We start from the raw sequence: 13,678 nt of genomic DNA, 5'->3' as shown, positions 1-13,678 counted from the left end.
AGGCAAACACACTGTAGAATGTTGGCATGTGTTTTAATATTTTTCTTAGCTTATCGGTGATTTCAATTCTACTTTTAAATCCTTGTCTTTAACTGATAATTTCATAGTTTTTATTCTTTTTTTGTTAACCACTTTGAGGACTTTAAAAAAAATTTTTTACTAACAAGCGGCACATTATTTTTTTGTGTGGAATAAAATAAATAAGTAGGTTTCCCTCCCCACACCTGCCCTCTCCCCACAAACACACACTAAGCACAAGGCCCCACCAGCTCTGTCAGCGATTGAAATGCATGGATTTCTTGTTTTATTTTACAGCCTGTATATCTTAAAAAGCATTTTACAAATAGAGTCTTCTTACAATAGCGATAAATAGATTTCTCATTTTTGTCTTTTTTTTTTATACATATGTCACTGGAAACACCAACACAACCTCGGAGCTTAAAAATTAAGAGAGAGAGAGAGAAGGAAATCTTAGTTCCTGAACATTAATTCATGGATTTTTGTGCATCTTTAAAAAATAAAGTAACAAAAACAGAGGACGGCAGGATGGGAGGGAGGGGGACACACACACACACACACACACACACACGTGACACAGATGGCAAATGGGCCCAGACGTTCACAGGATTTATCTAGTCACAAGAAGGCGGGTTGAAATTAAGTACTTTGGGATCTGGGCAGATGTTCTTCTCTGGTCCTGCACATTGGCAGATTCAGGAGAAGAGAGCCAGGAAAGGGGGTTGCAAGGGAACGATGCATCCCCACTCCCACCCCGAAAAACTGTACAGCATGGATGCAGACTGGCTGTAGTTTGGAGGGAACAATAAACTCCCGTTAGGGAATATGGCGATGCAACCCCTATCCCGTATCCCGACTTCCCCCCCTTTCTTTAGGGCAATCTCTGTCTGGCTCTATCTGGTTTTTCTTGATGAAGAGACCACACGCAGCATGCAAAGAGGAGGGTGTTATTGTGGAACGGGCTGCTGCTCCCCCACCAAAAAGAGAGATAAATGGGACAGAAGCAGTTCACTGGCTGTTCTTCTAAGTGTCTTGGACGTCAGCTGTCCCACGGCAACAAAAAATAAATAAAGAGTCAATTGTCAATTATTCTTTGGGATAAACTTCGAGAAAAAACGAGAGAGAAAGAGAGAGAGTCACGCGTTGCCTGGGAGGTTGAGGGTTCCCCCAAACCCTAATCCACCCCGTCTTGGGGGTTCGTATATTTGGGAACCCTTCTGCAAAGTTACCCAGAAGCCGCCTCCGATTCTGCCCTGGCTCCCGTTATTGCCAGATGTGCCACTAGGAAAGAAAGGATTTCGGACTGTGTGGATGAGCACAGCAGCAAGGCTCAGCTGTAGGGGGGGGGGGGCGGGATTCACAGTGCCACTTCTGATGGAGAGCAGCTGATGGGCTTGGCAGCTGATGGCAGGATATATACACAGGAACAGGGAGCATGGCTGTTATACAAACGGAGAAAGGAGTGGTTGATCTGTCCCAGCCTCTAGCGAACCACAAAACGGCTTAGACTCCACAGCCGCACCGCTTCCGGGACAGGGTCTCCGGTTCCGCTCCCCCGGTGTGCAGAAATGCTGGAGAATCTTCCCAAGGTTTCGTTTTTCTCTCCAAGCTCCCGATCTGGAGCTCTCCCCTCTCTCAGGTGCCCTCGAAGCACCCAGACTGCTGAGCTCTTGGTTCGTTTTCTACGCTGGGTTCCCTCTCCCAAGGTAGTCTGATGGCGATGCGAGAGCCGCAGAGCCACCTTGCTTCTAGAGACAAGGGAAACAGACATCTCCGCCGCAGAAAAGGGCCGGGGAGATCTGGATGTGGTTGGGTGATTGTCCATGTTTTGATTCAAAGGGCGCCATGTCCTCATCTTGGCTTCACAGTTGGGCCTGGCAGTCATCACTGCTGGCTGCGAGACGTCGTCCACAGAGGGCCAGAGCTAATAATGGGGTGAGACAGGGGGGTGTTGAGCACAGCTCATGGAGTGGACGGGGATTAGGCAGGGACCTCGAGAGCCTCTTCTCAAGGCCTGGCCAGTCCCAGCATGCCTTGCTGCCCTGCCAAAAGAGACCGGAAGGAGAGATGGGGGAGGCAGCTGCTTGCTTAAGACGGTGGCTTGGGCAGGTCAGCTGTGCTGGCCGGGCAGTAGTCTTGTGCCGTGACGAAGATGGGGGCCTTCCGCAATTCCCTCAGCTTATGCTTCTTCGCCGTGTGCTGTAGGGGAAGGGCGGATGAGGAAGAGGAGGAAGTCAGTTTGGGAAAGATGGGAAATGCAGTACAGTCATACCTCGGGTTACAGCCGCTTCAGGTTGCCTTTTTTTTGGGTTGCGGATGCACCGAAACCTGGAAGTACCGGAACGGGTTACTTCCGGGTTTCGGTAGTCGTGCATGCACAGAAGTGCTAAATCGCACTTTGCGCATGCGCAGAAGCGCCAAATCGCAACCTGCGCGTGCTCAGACACGGGTTGCGAACGCTGCGGGTTGCGAATGTGCATCCCACACAGATCATGTTCGCAACCCAAGCGTCCACTGTACTTGTCCCCCTAAAGGCATCCTCACCCTTTCAGGATGGGGAACGGGATTGGAAGATTGGGGGTTAATCGTGGAGAAGGGAGCGGAGGGGTGGAGACCACAAGGAATAGGGTAATAGAATCCCTGGGCTGTAGAACTGGAAGAGGCTCCAAGGGACATCTAGTCTGACCCCCCGCCATGCAGTGATCACAGCTAAAAATCCCTGGCAGGTGGCCGTCCGACCTCTGCTTAAAAACCAATGAGCTATTTGGAGTTATTTTGGGGGGTGGGGTGGGGGGCAGGAAACATGAAGGAGGAAAAGGGTTAAGTTCGAGAACATGCCTTACGTGCGCATGGTCATCACAAGAGGGTGGCACAAAGGAAGGGCCTGGGTGTTTATGGGGTGCCCCTGGGGAGGGGCAGGGTTCTTTGGGGCAGGAAATGCCAGCCCCACCAAGGCAAGAAGTGGAAGGGAGGAAGCAGCCCTCCTTCCCCTTTGACGACTTGGAGCAATATAGGTCTTGCTCTGAGAGGGGCCGGGAAGACATGCCCAAAGCCTGCTGGCTTGCTCAATGCACTGGGAGCCAGGGTGAACCCCGAGACGCAAAAGAGGGTCTGACCTTGTGGGGAGGCATCCATGGAGGCTGGGCAGGGAGGGCTAGCAGCTCTGCGGGGGACACACAGAAAGGAAGAGAACATTAAGGCCGCGTGCAAGGGGAGTCGAGGGAAACCACAGAACGGATCAGCTCGTGCAAGGGGGAAACCTCGGTGGCAGAGCCCCACGACCTCCTCCCAGACTGCCCTGATCCTCGTGCCTTCTGCCCAATGACACACTTTTCCATGGGTACAAGCGGCTGTATCAATTCTTGCTTAAGAACATATGAACTGTCCTGCTGGATCAGGCCAACGGTCCATTTGGTCCGGCATCCTGTTGCCACAGTGGCCAAATACCCCTAAGAAGCTAGAAATCTAGACAGACTGCCTCTGAACCCGGAGGTTCCATAAGGACGTAGAAAAGCCCGGCTGCTGTATCAGGCTAATAGTCCAACTAGTCCAGCATCCTGTTCCTACAGTGGTTGAACATTTGCCCGTTATGCAATACCAGCAAGCGGGGTTCAGGTGCAAGAGCAACACTCTCCCCTCCTGTGGTTTTCAGCAACCAGGATCCAGAAGCACTGCTGCCGCCGACAGTGGAGGCAGAGCCATTGCGGCTGGTAGCCATCGATAGCTCTTGAATTTGTCTGACCCTGTTTTAAAGCTATCCAGGTTGGTGGCCAGCACTGCATGCAGTGGGAGAGAGTTCCGTAGTTTAACTTTGTGTTGGTTGATTGTATGTGTCAGCCACCGCTTTCATCTGCAAGATCAGCCCCTGTCCCACAGACACCAGAAGGGTGTCCTTTTCCTAATGCACCCACAGGAAAATAATCCGCATCCCCACCTTATGCCACTGCCTCCTATTCGCCTTCTCCCATATCCCAGCTTCAGACACTCGCAGGCCTCTGCCCTGCAACTGGAAGACTGGGTTTGTGGAATACCCGGCCCTCTCACACACTCACCAGGTGGGGAGGTTGCCGCTCGGACTGTTCCAGCTGGATTTTTATTTCTGGACAAGAGGGGTCCGTAGATTTCCTGGGGTCTGGCTGCGGAGAGCGAGAAGGGCCTGGAAAGATGGAGAATGGGACAGGGGAGGAAATAACAACTTAAGTATAGCCTTTACCAGGAAGAGACTAAATGGGGACCCACCATGCTCTCACAGTGGCCAACTGGATTCCCCTACGGCAGTGATTTTTAACCAGTGTGCCATGTTGCTTGCCTTGAATGATGGTCAGGGATACCATGGGCAACACTGGCCTCTGTCCCTCTTTCCTTCCCTCCCTCCCCATGCCTTCTTGCATCTCTGCCTCCCAAAGGCTTTCACGGCTGCTTGTTGCAGCAGCCTCGGCTTCAAGCTCCGCAGGCAAATGGTCCCTCTGGGGCTGGCCAGGGGTCGAAGCAATAATTCTTCAGCATCAACTTCGTTGGACTGGTCATGTTGTGTGGATGCCTGATTATCGTCTTCCAAAGCAACTGCTCTATTCCGAACTTAAAAATGGAAAGCGTAATGCTGGTGGTCAACAAAAGAGGTTTAAAGATTCTCCCAAGAAGAATCTTTTAAAAATGTAGGATAAACACCGACAACTGGGAAACACTGGCCTGTGAGCGCTTCAATTGGAAAACAGCCTTTACCAAAGGTGTCATGGGCTTTGAAAACCAGTGGCGTAGCGTGGGGGTGCAGGGGGGGCCGGCCGCACCGGGTGCAACATCTGGGGGAGGGCGCTCGCACTCACAGCTCTCTGCCCCTACTAAAATCCATGGGTTAGGGGGCGCAAATTACTTGCCTTGCCCCGGGTGCTGACAACCCACGCTACGCCACTGTTGAAAACGCTTGAACTCAGGATGAAAGGGAGAAACGTGCTAAGAGGAAGGCACACTTGGCAAACCCTCGCCGTGATCAACTCCCGCCTGGAAACCCATGTCCCCACTGTGGAAGGACGTGTGGATCCAGAACTGGCCTCCAAAGTCACTTACGCACTCACTGTTAAAACAGTGTTTATGGAAGACAATCTTACTCGACTACGAGGGATCGCCAAAGAGAGAGAAGAGCTGGCTGGCAGGAGCTGAGGTGGCTCAGAGACCTGGGGTGGCTGCGGCTGCCGCCTGGAGGACTCCCAAGGAGAGGGGAGAGGAGAGGAGGCCTAGGGAACACTCCACAAGGGAAGGTGTTTGAAAAAAGGGCAAGAGGCTGGCAGCTCGGGAGGCAAGGTGTGACCTAACTGGGCTCCTGAGCCCCACTGGGGTGCCACAGAAAGGATGTAGTTGGTCAAGGGAGCTGTGGACTAAAAAAGGTTGAAGACTTCTGTCCTACCGGAAGTCCGCACAGAGGACCCGAGTGCAAGAGCAACTCTCTCCTCCTGCGGTTTCCAGCTATAGGTATTCAGAAGCATCGCTGCCTTAAAGTGTTACAGCAGAACAAAACCAGCATGGTCAGTTGATATTGATCCTCCAGAATAAGATATGGTGACCAGATGTCCCTGTTTCCCGGGAACAGTCCCCGGATTTACAAATCTGTCCCCGGACAAAATCCGTCCCCGGATTTCATTTAATGTCCCCGGATTTATATTTTAAGTGTTGCAGATTTATTAGTAGGGAATGAATGTTGTGTGATTGGTTCAACGGCGCAAGACACATCATATGGGGACTTCCAGCGAGGCAAAATGGCGGGCACCACGGCAGCGGGCAGCTCCTGAAGCCAGCCAGAGCCAACCGCGCTACCAGGCTGGCTCCAGGCTGCTGAGACTGCCACTGCCGCTACCAATGAGGAACCGGGGACATCTGGTGCGTCAACTGGGGGAACCGCTGACCCCCTCCCGCAACCCAAATCGAGCTGGGAGCGAGAGTGCCTGGCCACCTGCCCAGCGGTGCTCCAGGGCCACTAAAACCCCTGGAACTGATGCAGGGAGAAGAAGGAGAGGAGGAGGAGGAGAAGAAAGAGAGAGAAAGAGGAAGGAGGAAAAAGAGGGGAGCCCTGACATTGCCGCACTGCTGCCGCTGAGAAGGAGAGGCAGTAGAGCACCAGGAGGGCAAGGACACGTGGCTGAGCCCAGGCCCAACCAGAGCCTACTCCATGACGGCTAGAGCTTCAAGAGAACAGGCTGAGGCCCAGAGGAAGTCCATGCGACAGAGGAGACCACAGAAGAGAAGATAATACTTATTTTTTTAAATGTTTTTTTAAAAAATATTTTCCCCCCTCTTTTTTTTAAAAAAAAAAGTGTCCCTGGATTCTTTGAAAAAAATCTGGCAACCTTAGAATAAGAGGCAAAGAGGAGAGCAAGAGGCAGGCAAAAGATGCTTTGATTCGTGAGCAGAACATCTTCCCCCATCCCTGGGAAAGGAAGCACAATGAAGCAGGCCAATGAGCTCCGTGCCTTAGGGGAGAGGAAGAACAGATGGGAAGAAGGGAGAGGCAAGCACAGCAGCATCAGGACCTGCTAACATCTGGTTGTAACATATGACACACAGAGAGACCTGTAGGCTTCCTTTTCGTTAGCCTTGATTAATTAAACCCGGATGGGAGCAGTGGAGAAATTCGGTCTGGTTTTCATTTTAAGAACGGGCCTACCTAATTCAGCAATGCGTGAAAGTAAAACACAGCTATTCTCTGGGTTTGGCTCTTCTCCAAATTCAGCTCTCCAGCCAGACGATGTGTCTAAAGAGCCAGAGTAATGAAGGACCTGGGAGACCAGGGTTCAAATTGTCCACACAGCCATGAAGCTCACTCAGTGACCTTGGGGGCCAGCCACGGCCTCTCAGCCTAACCTACAGGGTCATTGTAGGGATTAAATAAAGAGCTCCTTTGTCGGGGGGTGGGGGGAGGGAAAGGTGAGACTTGAATGCAAAGAATAAATCAAGATATATTGGGGGAAATGGGCATCAATATACAGACATTAATGAATGTATCATATGGAAGTTCATTCAAATTAAGTCCTACTCGGTGCAGACACCCTGAAATTAATGAATCAAAGTCAGCCACATCCATCACTTTCAGTGGGTCTCCTTTGAGTACGACTAGCATCGAACGTAAATTTCATTTATTTGCTTTATTTATCCCACCTTGGAGAAAAAGCTCAGTTAATCCGCACAGTAATCCTGTGAGGTAGGCTAGGCTGAGAGGAAGGGTTGGGCCAAAAATTTAGCTTGCCAAAAATGTGTATATTAGGAGATATGAGCACTAAGGACTTCCGGGGAGGCAACATGGCTGGTTAGTCGTCTCTGTCGAGACTCTGTCGACAGAGATAATTAAGTGGTGATTAACGCTGATTGACACATGCAAAATGGGGGTCGGATGGCCCACCTCGCAGGGGTGTTGCAGTGGACAAGGCAAGGACTGCACAGGGCAGAACGGAGAGGGGTGTTAAAGTGGAATCAGGTACCTGGTGAGCTGCCCCCGCTGGTGTTGCTGAGGCTGTCATCCAGCCAGGTACTGTAGATAAAGGAGTCCCGCTTGTGGGGGGTGCCTGATGAGGACTGGCTCTCCTGGGGGGGGGGGTGGACACAAAAAGGAAGACAGTGTTGGTGGGTGGGGGAGAAGGGGTCGGGTAGCTAATGTCGGCCTTTTCCTTGGCACGTGAGAGACAGAGGGAAGCATTGTCAAACTGATCATTTTATCACCTGTAATCAATGGCATTTATTCTGCAAACATCCTTGACGTAACAGAACTCTCACTACTTGTGTGTTCTCCAGTCCATTTCCCTGCGATCTCAGTTCTTACTTTTTTATTCATTTATTACGAACGTTTAAAACAATTACCCATCGCAAAGTGTTGTCTTCCAGGACCAATGTATGAACAGATGTTAAGCCTTGTCTGCGGTTATCCACATGGCAGCAAAACAGACTTGAAAAATGTTATTAATTTCCCATCCACAGGGTATACCTCACTCTAGAGTGTTAAGATAATTTCTTCATAGTGGCTGCTTTGACTGGAGACAGAAGGGAAATTACTGCACTATTCTTAATAAACAATATACCGTATTGGTCCAAATATAAGCCGCACTCGCAAATAAGCCGCACCTTTAGAATTCAAGGGTGGGGGGAGACAATACCCGAATATAAGCCTCTCCCTTAAAATTGGGTTACAGGCTGAAAATTGCTGCAGTTGGTAGAATTGTACCTCCGAGTCAATTTAAGCCTTTGATCTCACAAGGCCGCAAAAGTTACCCTACAATCGCTAAAATCGCAAATCGCTATTCAGGTGCTACAATTCCACAGGCACTCACACCCGTAAATGGCAAATGAACAGTCTCAAGCTCACAAATCGGCAATAAAACAATTTTTTTTGTTCCGTTTTACCGCTTGTCTGTTTCAGAAGCGATATCATAAAAGCCAATTTTCGTAAGGTCGCGGATTTAAGCCGCCCTTTTGTAATGGTTCTAGGGGTTGCTCGTGCGTAAACCAACGCCACACCTGGCTGGGTTGCCTGAGTGAACCTTTTCTGTCCGGACAGCCACTCGCCCGTGGCTGTCTCAATCGCTGGCAGAATCCGTCAGTGGGCGTTTCTTGAACTTCTTCCAGCAAAGAAGCTCTTTGACGCCTAGTCTCCGCCTACTCTCCCTGCGCGGAAGCCTTCTGCGCAAGGAGGGTGTGGGCAGCGGAGGATCCGTGCTCTCCCCACTGGTCTCCAGCGAGGAGTCATGGAGCCACCTCGCCGATTCCCCCATCTGCCCCCCTTCTCCACTGGTGCTACGCTGATTCCCTTCCCCAGAAGATGGGCTGCCTCTTCCCATCCCGGGGCGCTCTCTGGAGTCCCTCTGGAGTCCGCTCTCTCCCTCCGGCCCTGATGGCAGTTCCCTGACACCTTTTAACTTTTCACGGTTGGAATTTGGAAAAAAAGAGTGGCTTGTATTCTGACAAATACAGTAAATCAAGTGCTTACTGACAACCTTACAAACACACAGAACTTAAAACCAAGCAACTCTGCATTTATGCATTATGCAATGGTGTGCATCTGGTGCCGGGAACCCAGAAGTGGAACCTGGAGCTGGGGAGCCCCCTGGAGAGTCCTAGTGGCTTGCGAGGAGACCCACCCCAGAATCTGAAGAGGACATCCTCTTCGGGCTCCAAGGAGGGTCTCCTCGTGAGCCGGAGGGGCAGCGGGGCTTTGTTGAGCCTTAACAGCTGGGAGCGCCATCGCAGCTTCCCCGCATGTACTGAGCTCTGGCCTGTCGAGACCCTCTTACCATGCCAGTGTCTTCGTCGTGGCCCCCCTCCTGCTCTTCTGCCACACTGCCGAAGCTGCTAGCGCTGGAGGAGGAACGCGAGAAATCGCGCAGGGCATCTGGTTTGGGGGCTACAGGATCTGGTCTGCAAGGAGAGAGAGAAAGAAGGCCCATCGAGAACTAAGACAGTGATCTGTCATGATCTGCCAAGGCAATCTGGTTCAGGAGTTGACTGTGCAAAATCCCCCCCCCCCCAGTGGTACCACTGCATTACTATGAGGTTGTCCACAGACAGCTTTCCGGGTCATGTGGCCAGCAGGACTAAACCGCTTCAGAAACGCACAGAAACGCCGTTTACCTTCCCGCCACAGTGGTACCAATTTACCGTATTTTTCGCTCTATAAGACGAACCAGACCATAAGAAGCACCTAGTTTTTGGAAGAGGAAAACAAGGGGGGGGGGATTCTGAATCCCATAAGCCAGGACAGCAAGCGGGATCGCTGCGCAGCGATCCCGCTTGCTGTCCTGGCTTATGGGATAGCTGCGTGTAGCCTCTTCCGGGGGGCGCCTTCATCCCGCTGCCTGGGAGAGGCTGCACGCGGCTAAGGCTCCCCCAAGAGCCGTGCTCCCTTTAAAGAGAGTGCAGAGTGTGTGTGCGGCTCTTGGGGGCTCTTCCCCGAGGGAGAAGGGCAGCCCTTCTCCCTCCTTGGGGAAAAGCCCCCAAGAGCCGCACACATGCTCCACGCGGCTCTTTAAAGGGAGCACTGAGCAGAGCCTCCCGCCTGCATTCGCTCCATAAGACGCACACACATTTCCCCTTACTTTTTAGGAGGGGAAAAGTGCATCTTATAGAGTGAAAAATACGGTATCTCCTTGCACTAGCGTGCTTTTGAACTGCTAGGTTGGCAGGAGCTGGGATAGAGCAATGGGAGCTCACCCCGTCACGGGGATTCGAACCGCCAACCTTCCGATTGGCAAGTCCAAGAGGCTCAGTGGTTTAGACCACAGAACCACCTGCATCCCGCTGCATGAAGAACCTAAGAACAGCAGAAGAGCCTTCTGTCTGGACCAGGCCAATGGCCCACCTAGTCCAGCATCCTGTTCTCGCAGTAGCCAACCAGATGCCCCGACTAGAAGCCCGCAAGCAAGACCCAAGCACAGGAGAAACGCTCCCCTTCCTGTCGCCAACAAGCCAACCTTATGCCAAGAGACATGTGCCAACCTGTTCTTGGTGGTGGGCATCTCTGGAGAGCTCTGATTGGATGAGTTCTCAGACTTGGGTTCCTGAGATACATGGCCGCTGTCCAGAGTCTTCTGGGTCCCGGTGGGGCTTTCCCTGTGGGGCACATACAGCTGGCTTTGCTGGTCAAGTCAAAAGAATTTGGGAGTGGGGAGGAGGGCTTGGTTGCCACGATCATGTGAGGCTGGGGAGGGGGGCACTGGTGGGAGCATGGCTGGAGTTAGCAGTAGGCAAACAAAAAAATTTTTTCCCTTCCAGTAGCACCTTAAAGACCAACTAAGTTAGTTCTTGGTATGAGCTTTCGTGTGCATGCACACTTCTTCAGATACACTGAAACAGAAGTTGCCAGATCCTTCTATATAGTGAGAAGGTGGGGAGGGGTATTACTCAGAAGGGTGGTGGGAATGGGTGATTGGCAGATAGCTGTGATGAGCCTGTTGACGACTCTTAACGACTGCAATAGGTCTTACAGGAAAAAGCAAGGGGTGAGAAGGTGACCAACACGGCTATCTATCTGTAGACCAACACAGCTACCTATCTGTAGTAGGCAAACAGTCACTGTCAATTTTGGGACCCCTCCTCGATTTCTCATTTTTTTCACTCTTAAACTCAGTTCTCCACATTTGGGAATTTTTATTATTTCGAAAAGTTGTGGGGTTTTAAAAAATAAAAAAATATTTATATACAACTACGTCATTAAAAAGCATCGTAGCAAATTACAGCAGTAAATCGCAAAACTGTGCAATAAAAAAAGTATTAAAAAGGTTTAAATTTAAATATTGCGGAAGGATGTACAGTGGAACCTCGGTTTTCAGGAGTCTTGGAAGCTGAATATTTCAGAAGCTGGAAAACCCAGAAATAATTGCTTCCATTTTCGAACGCGCCTCGGAAGTCGAACAGCATCCGCTGCGTGTTTTTCCATTTTTTTCTATTGAATTTGCAGACTTCCCTTTGTGCCTCGGTTTTCAAACATTTCGGAACTAACTCAGAACAGTCTTCTGGAATGGATTACGTTCGAAAACCGAGGTTCCACGGTATTCTTAATTGCCTGTATACAATAGGAAAGCTTTCACCGGGCATTTAAAAGTTGGCACAGCAGTTAGTGTGAATTTCTCCTAAAATACACACATTTGTACACAATTGTGCCCAATATACACATTTTTGCAAAGGGAAGTCTCCTAACGCAATGATATGCAGAATATATATGTACACATTACGTGGCTGGAGAACTGCCCTGCGAAATGTGGAATAGATTTGCAGAGCTGGAAGGGACTTGGAGGGTCATCTAGTCCAACCCCCTTCAATGCAGGAATCTCAACTAAATTTTAAAAGTTGGTTTTGTGTTGCGGTTCTCGTATTGCTTCGGAAAGTGCAACCTGGATGAACTTTAGGACAAAAAAATAAATAAATCTCAAGGTTTAGATTGAAAAACAGTTAAGAAAATGACAAGACGAGAAGAACCTGTTAGTAAAATAGAAGCAGCAGCAAAACTGCCCACCTCCATCCCTTCCACCTCACTTGGCCCCCCCCCGCGCCCCACCTTTTCTCCTGCACCTCCTGGATGTTCTCAATCCCGATGGCGCTGCTCCGCCGGGAGCTGAAGGGCCCCGATTTCTTCCGCGTCGGGCTCTTTCCAGGGACTATCAGGGACTGGAAGAGAGGCAAACCCATCAGGCAGACAGAAAGAGAAACTTGGCAATGCGCTCGTAAAAGGAGGGAAGCAGGGCGCTGGCAGAGAAGGGTGCAAAAAGGGCAAGCGACTGGGACCGAGTTGGCCACCACAAAATGGCTGCCGTAGAAACGAAGGTACGGTAGGAGCTTGTGGGCAAGAGGGTGCCACCATCACAGGCCTTTGCAGGTGTTTCTACGCTAGAGTCATAGGTAGGGATAACTACCACCATGTTTTCCAGCAGGGATCCCAAAATGGTATTCTCCCAGAACTACAGTTCCCATGGCTCCCTGGCGTGGGAGCCACGGGAACTACAGTGGTACCTTGGTTCTCAAACACCGAAAACCTGGAAGTAAGTGTTCCGGTTTTTGAACATTTTTCGGAAGCCGAATGTCTGACGCGGCTGTCAGCTATTGTTTCCGGGGTGCCTGCACCAATCAGAAGCTGCGCCTTGGTTTTCAAACATTTCGGAAGTCAAACGGACTTCCGGAACGGATTAAGTTTGGCGCTTTTGTTCTTGCTATTTTTTTTTATAAGATATTTATTAAGATTTTTTAAAGTATTACAATAAAATGAAAAAAAATAACAATAACAAAAATACAAAATAAAAATAATTAAAAACACACAAATTTTCCATTGCTTATTTTCCTTTAGCCTGTTTCCCAGACCTCCTCATACCTCCCTTTTTTGTATTCCACCTCAAATTGTTGGTTCAGCAAATCCTTACCATTATGTTTTTACCTATTTATAACCCTTTTTTCATATTCTCTTAAAGCATTACAGCTGGAAACCACTTAATTTTTATCCAACATCATTCTAACATTCGTTAATTTTACAATATTTCTGTAGATAATCTTTAAATTTCTTCCAATCTTCTTCCACCGACTCTTCTCCCTGGTCTCGGAGTCTGCCAGTCATTTCTGCCAATCCCATATAGTCCATCACCTTCATCTGCCATTCTTCCAAAGTGGGTAAATCTTGTTGTTCTTGCTATTTATTTTGTATTTTCGTTTCTGAGGCTTTTTCGGTTCATTTGTTTTTGTGACTGTGTGGAACCCAGTTCAGCTACTGATCGATTGATTGTGTGACTGTGGAAATGGATAAAAGCCCCCCATCCAAACAATGACTATCATCAGTGCAGGTAAAAAAAAAAATTTAATTTTTTTTAATCATCTACAATACTGTCTTATTTATTTTATAGTACAGTACAGTGGTACCTCGGATTAAGAACTTAATTTGTTCTGGAGGTCCGTTCTTAACCTGAAACTGTTCTTAACCTGAGGTACAACTTTAGCTAATGGGGCCTCCTGCTGCTGCCGCACTGCCACCGTGCGATTTATGTTCTCATCCTGAAGCAAAGTTCTTAACCCGAAGTACTATTTCTTACTATTTCTGGGTTAGCAGAGTCTGTAACCTGAAGCGTCTGTAACCTGAGGTACCACTGTACATTGATTAGTGCTTTCATTTTATGGATCAATGGTCTCGTTAGATAGTAAAATTCAT

At 49.6% G+C, this 13,678-nt stretch overlaps 1 protein-coding gene across 6 annotated transcripts in view; it reads right to left on the bottom strand.

Annotated features, from left to right (window-relative positions):
- Positions 1-270: 270 nt before the first annotated feature.
- The window catches only part of RAP1GAP (RAP1 GTPase activating protein), a 110,250-nt gene continuing 96,842 nt past the window's right edge, over positions 271-13,678 (bottom strand). For 3 of the 6 annotated variants that reach the window (XM_083629396.1, XM_083629397.1, XM_083629398.1), the window contains 7 exons: positions 12,047-12,156; positions 10,489-10,602; positions 9,288-9,411; positions 7,485-7,587; positions 4,071-4,174; positions 3,135-3,181; positions 271-2,217 (listed from right to left, as the gene is read on the bottom strand). In XM_083629396.1, the coding sequence (XP_083485522.1) occupies positions 3,173-3,181; positions 4,071-4,174; positions 7,485-7,587; positions 9,288-9,411; positions 10,489-10,602; positions 12,047-12,156 (564 nt within the window). In that variant the 3' untranslated portion in view covers positions 271-2,217; positions 3,135-3,172. The remainder of the gene's footprint in view (positions 2,218-3,134; positions 3,182-4,070; positions 4,175-7,484; positions 7,588-9,287; positions 9,412-10,488; positions 10,603-12,046; positions 12,157-13,678) is intronic. The other 3 variants (XR_014551804.1, XR_014551805.1, XM_083629399.1) reach the window with 2 other exon arrangements.

The sequence above is a fragment of the Podarcis filfolensis genome, assembly GCF_964270895.1.
Source record: "Podarcis filfolensis genome assembly, chromosome: 8".
In the NCBI taxonomy this organism is placed as follows: domain Eukaryota; kingdom Metazoa; phylum Chordata; class Lepidosauria; order Squamata; family Lacertidae; genus Podarcis; species Podarcis filfolensis.
This window is presented reverse-complemented; position numbering and strand designations above follow the sequence as displayed.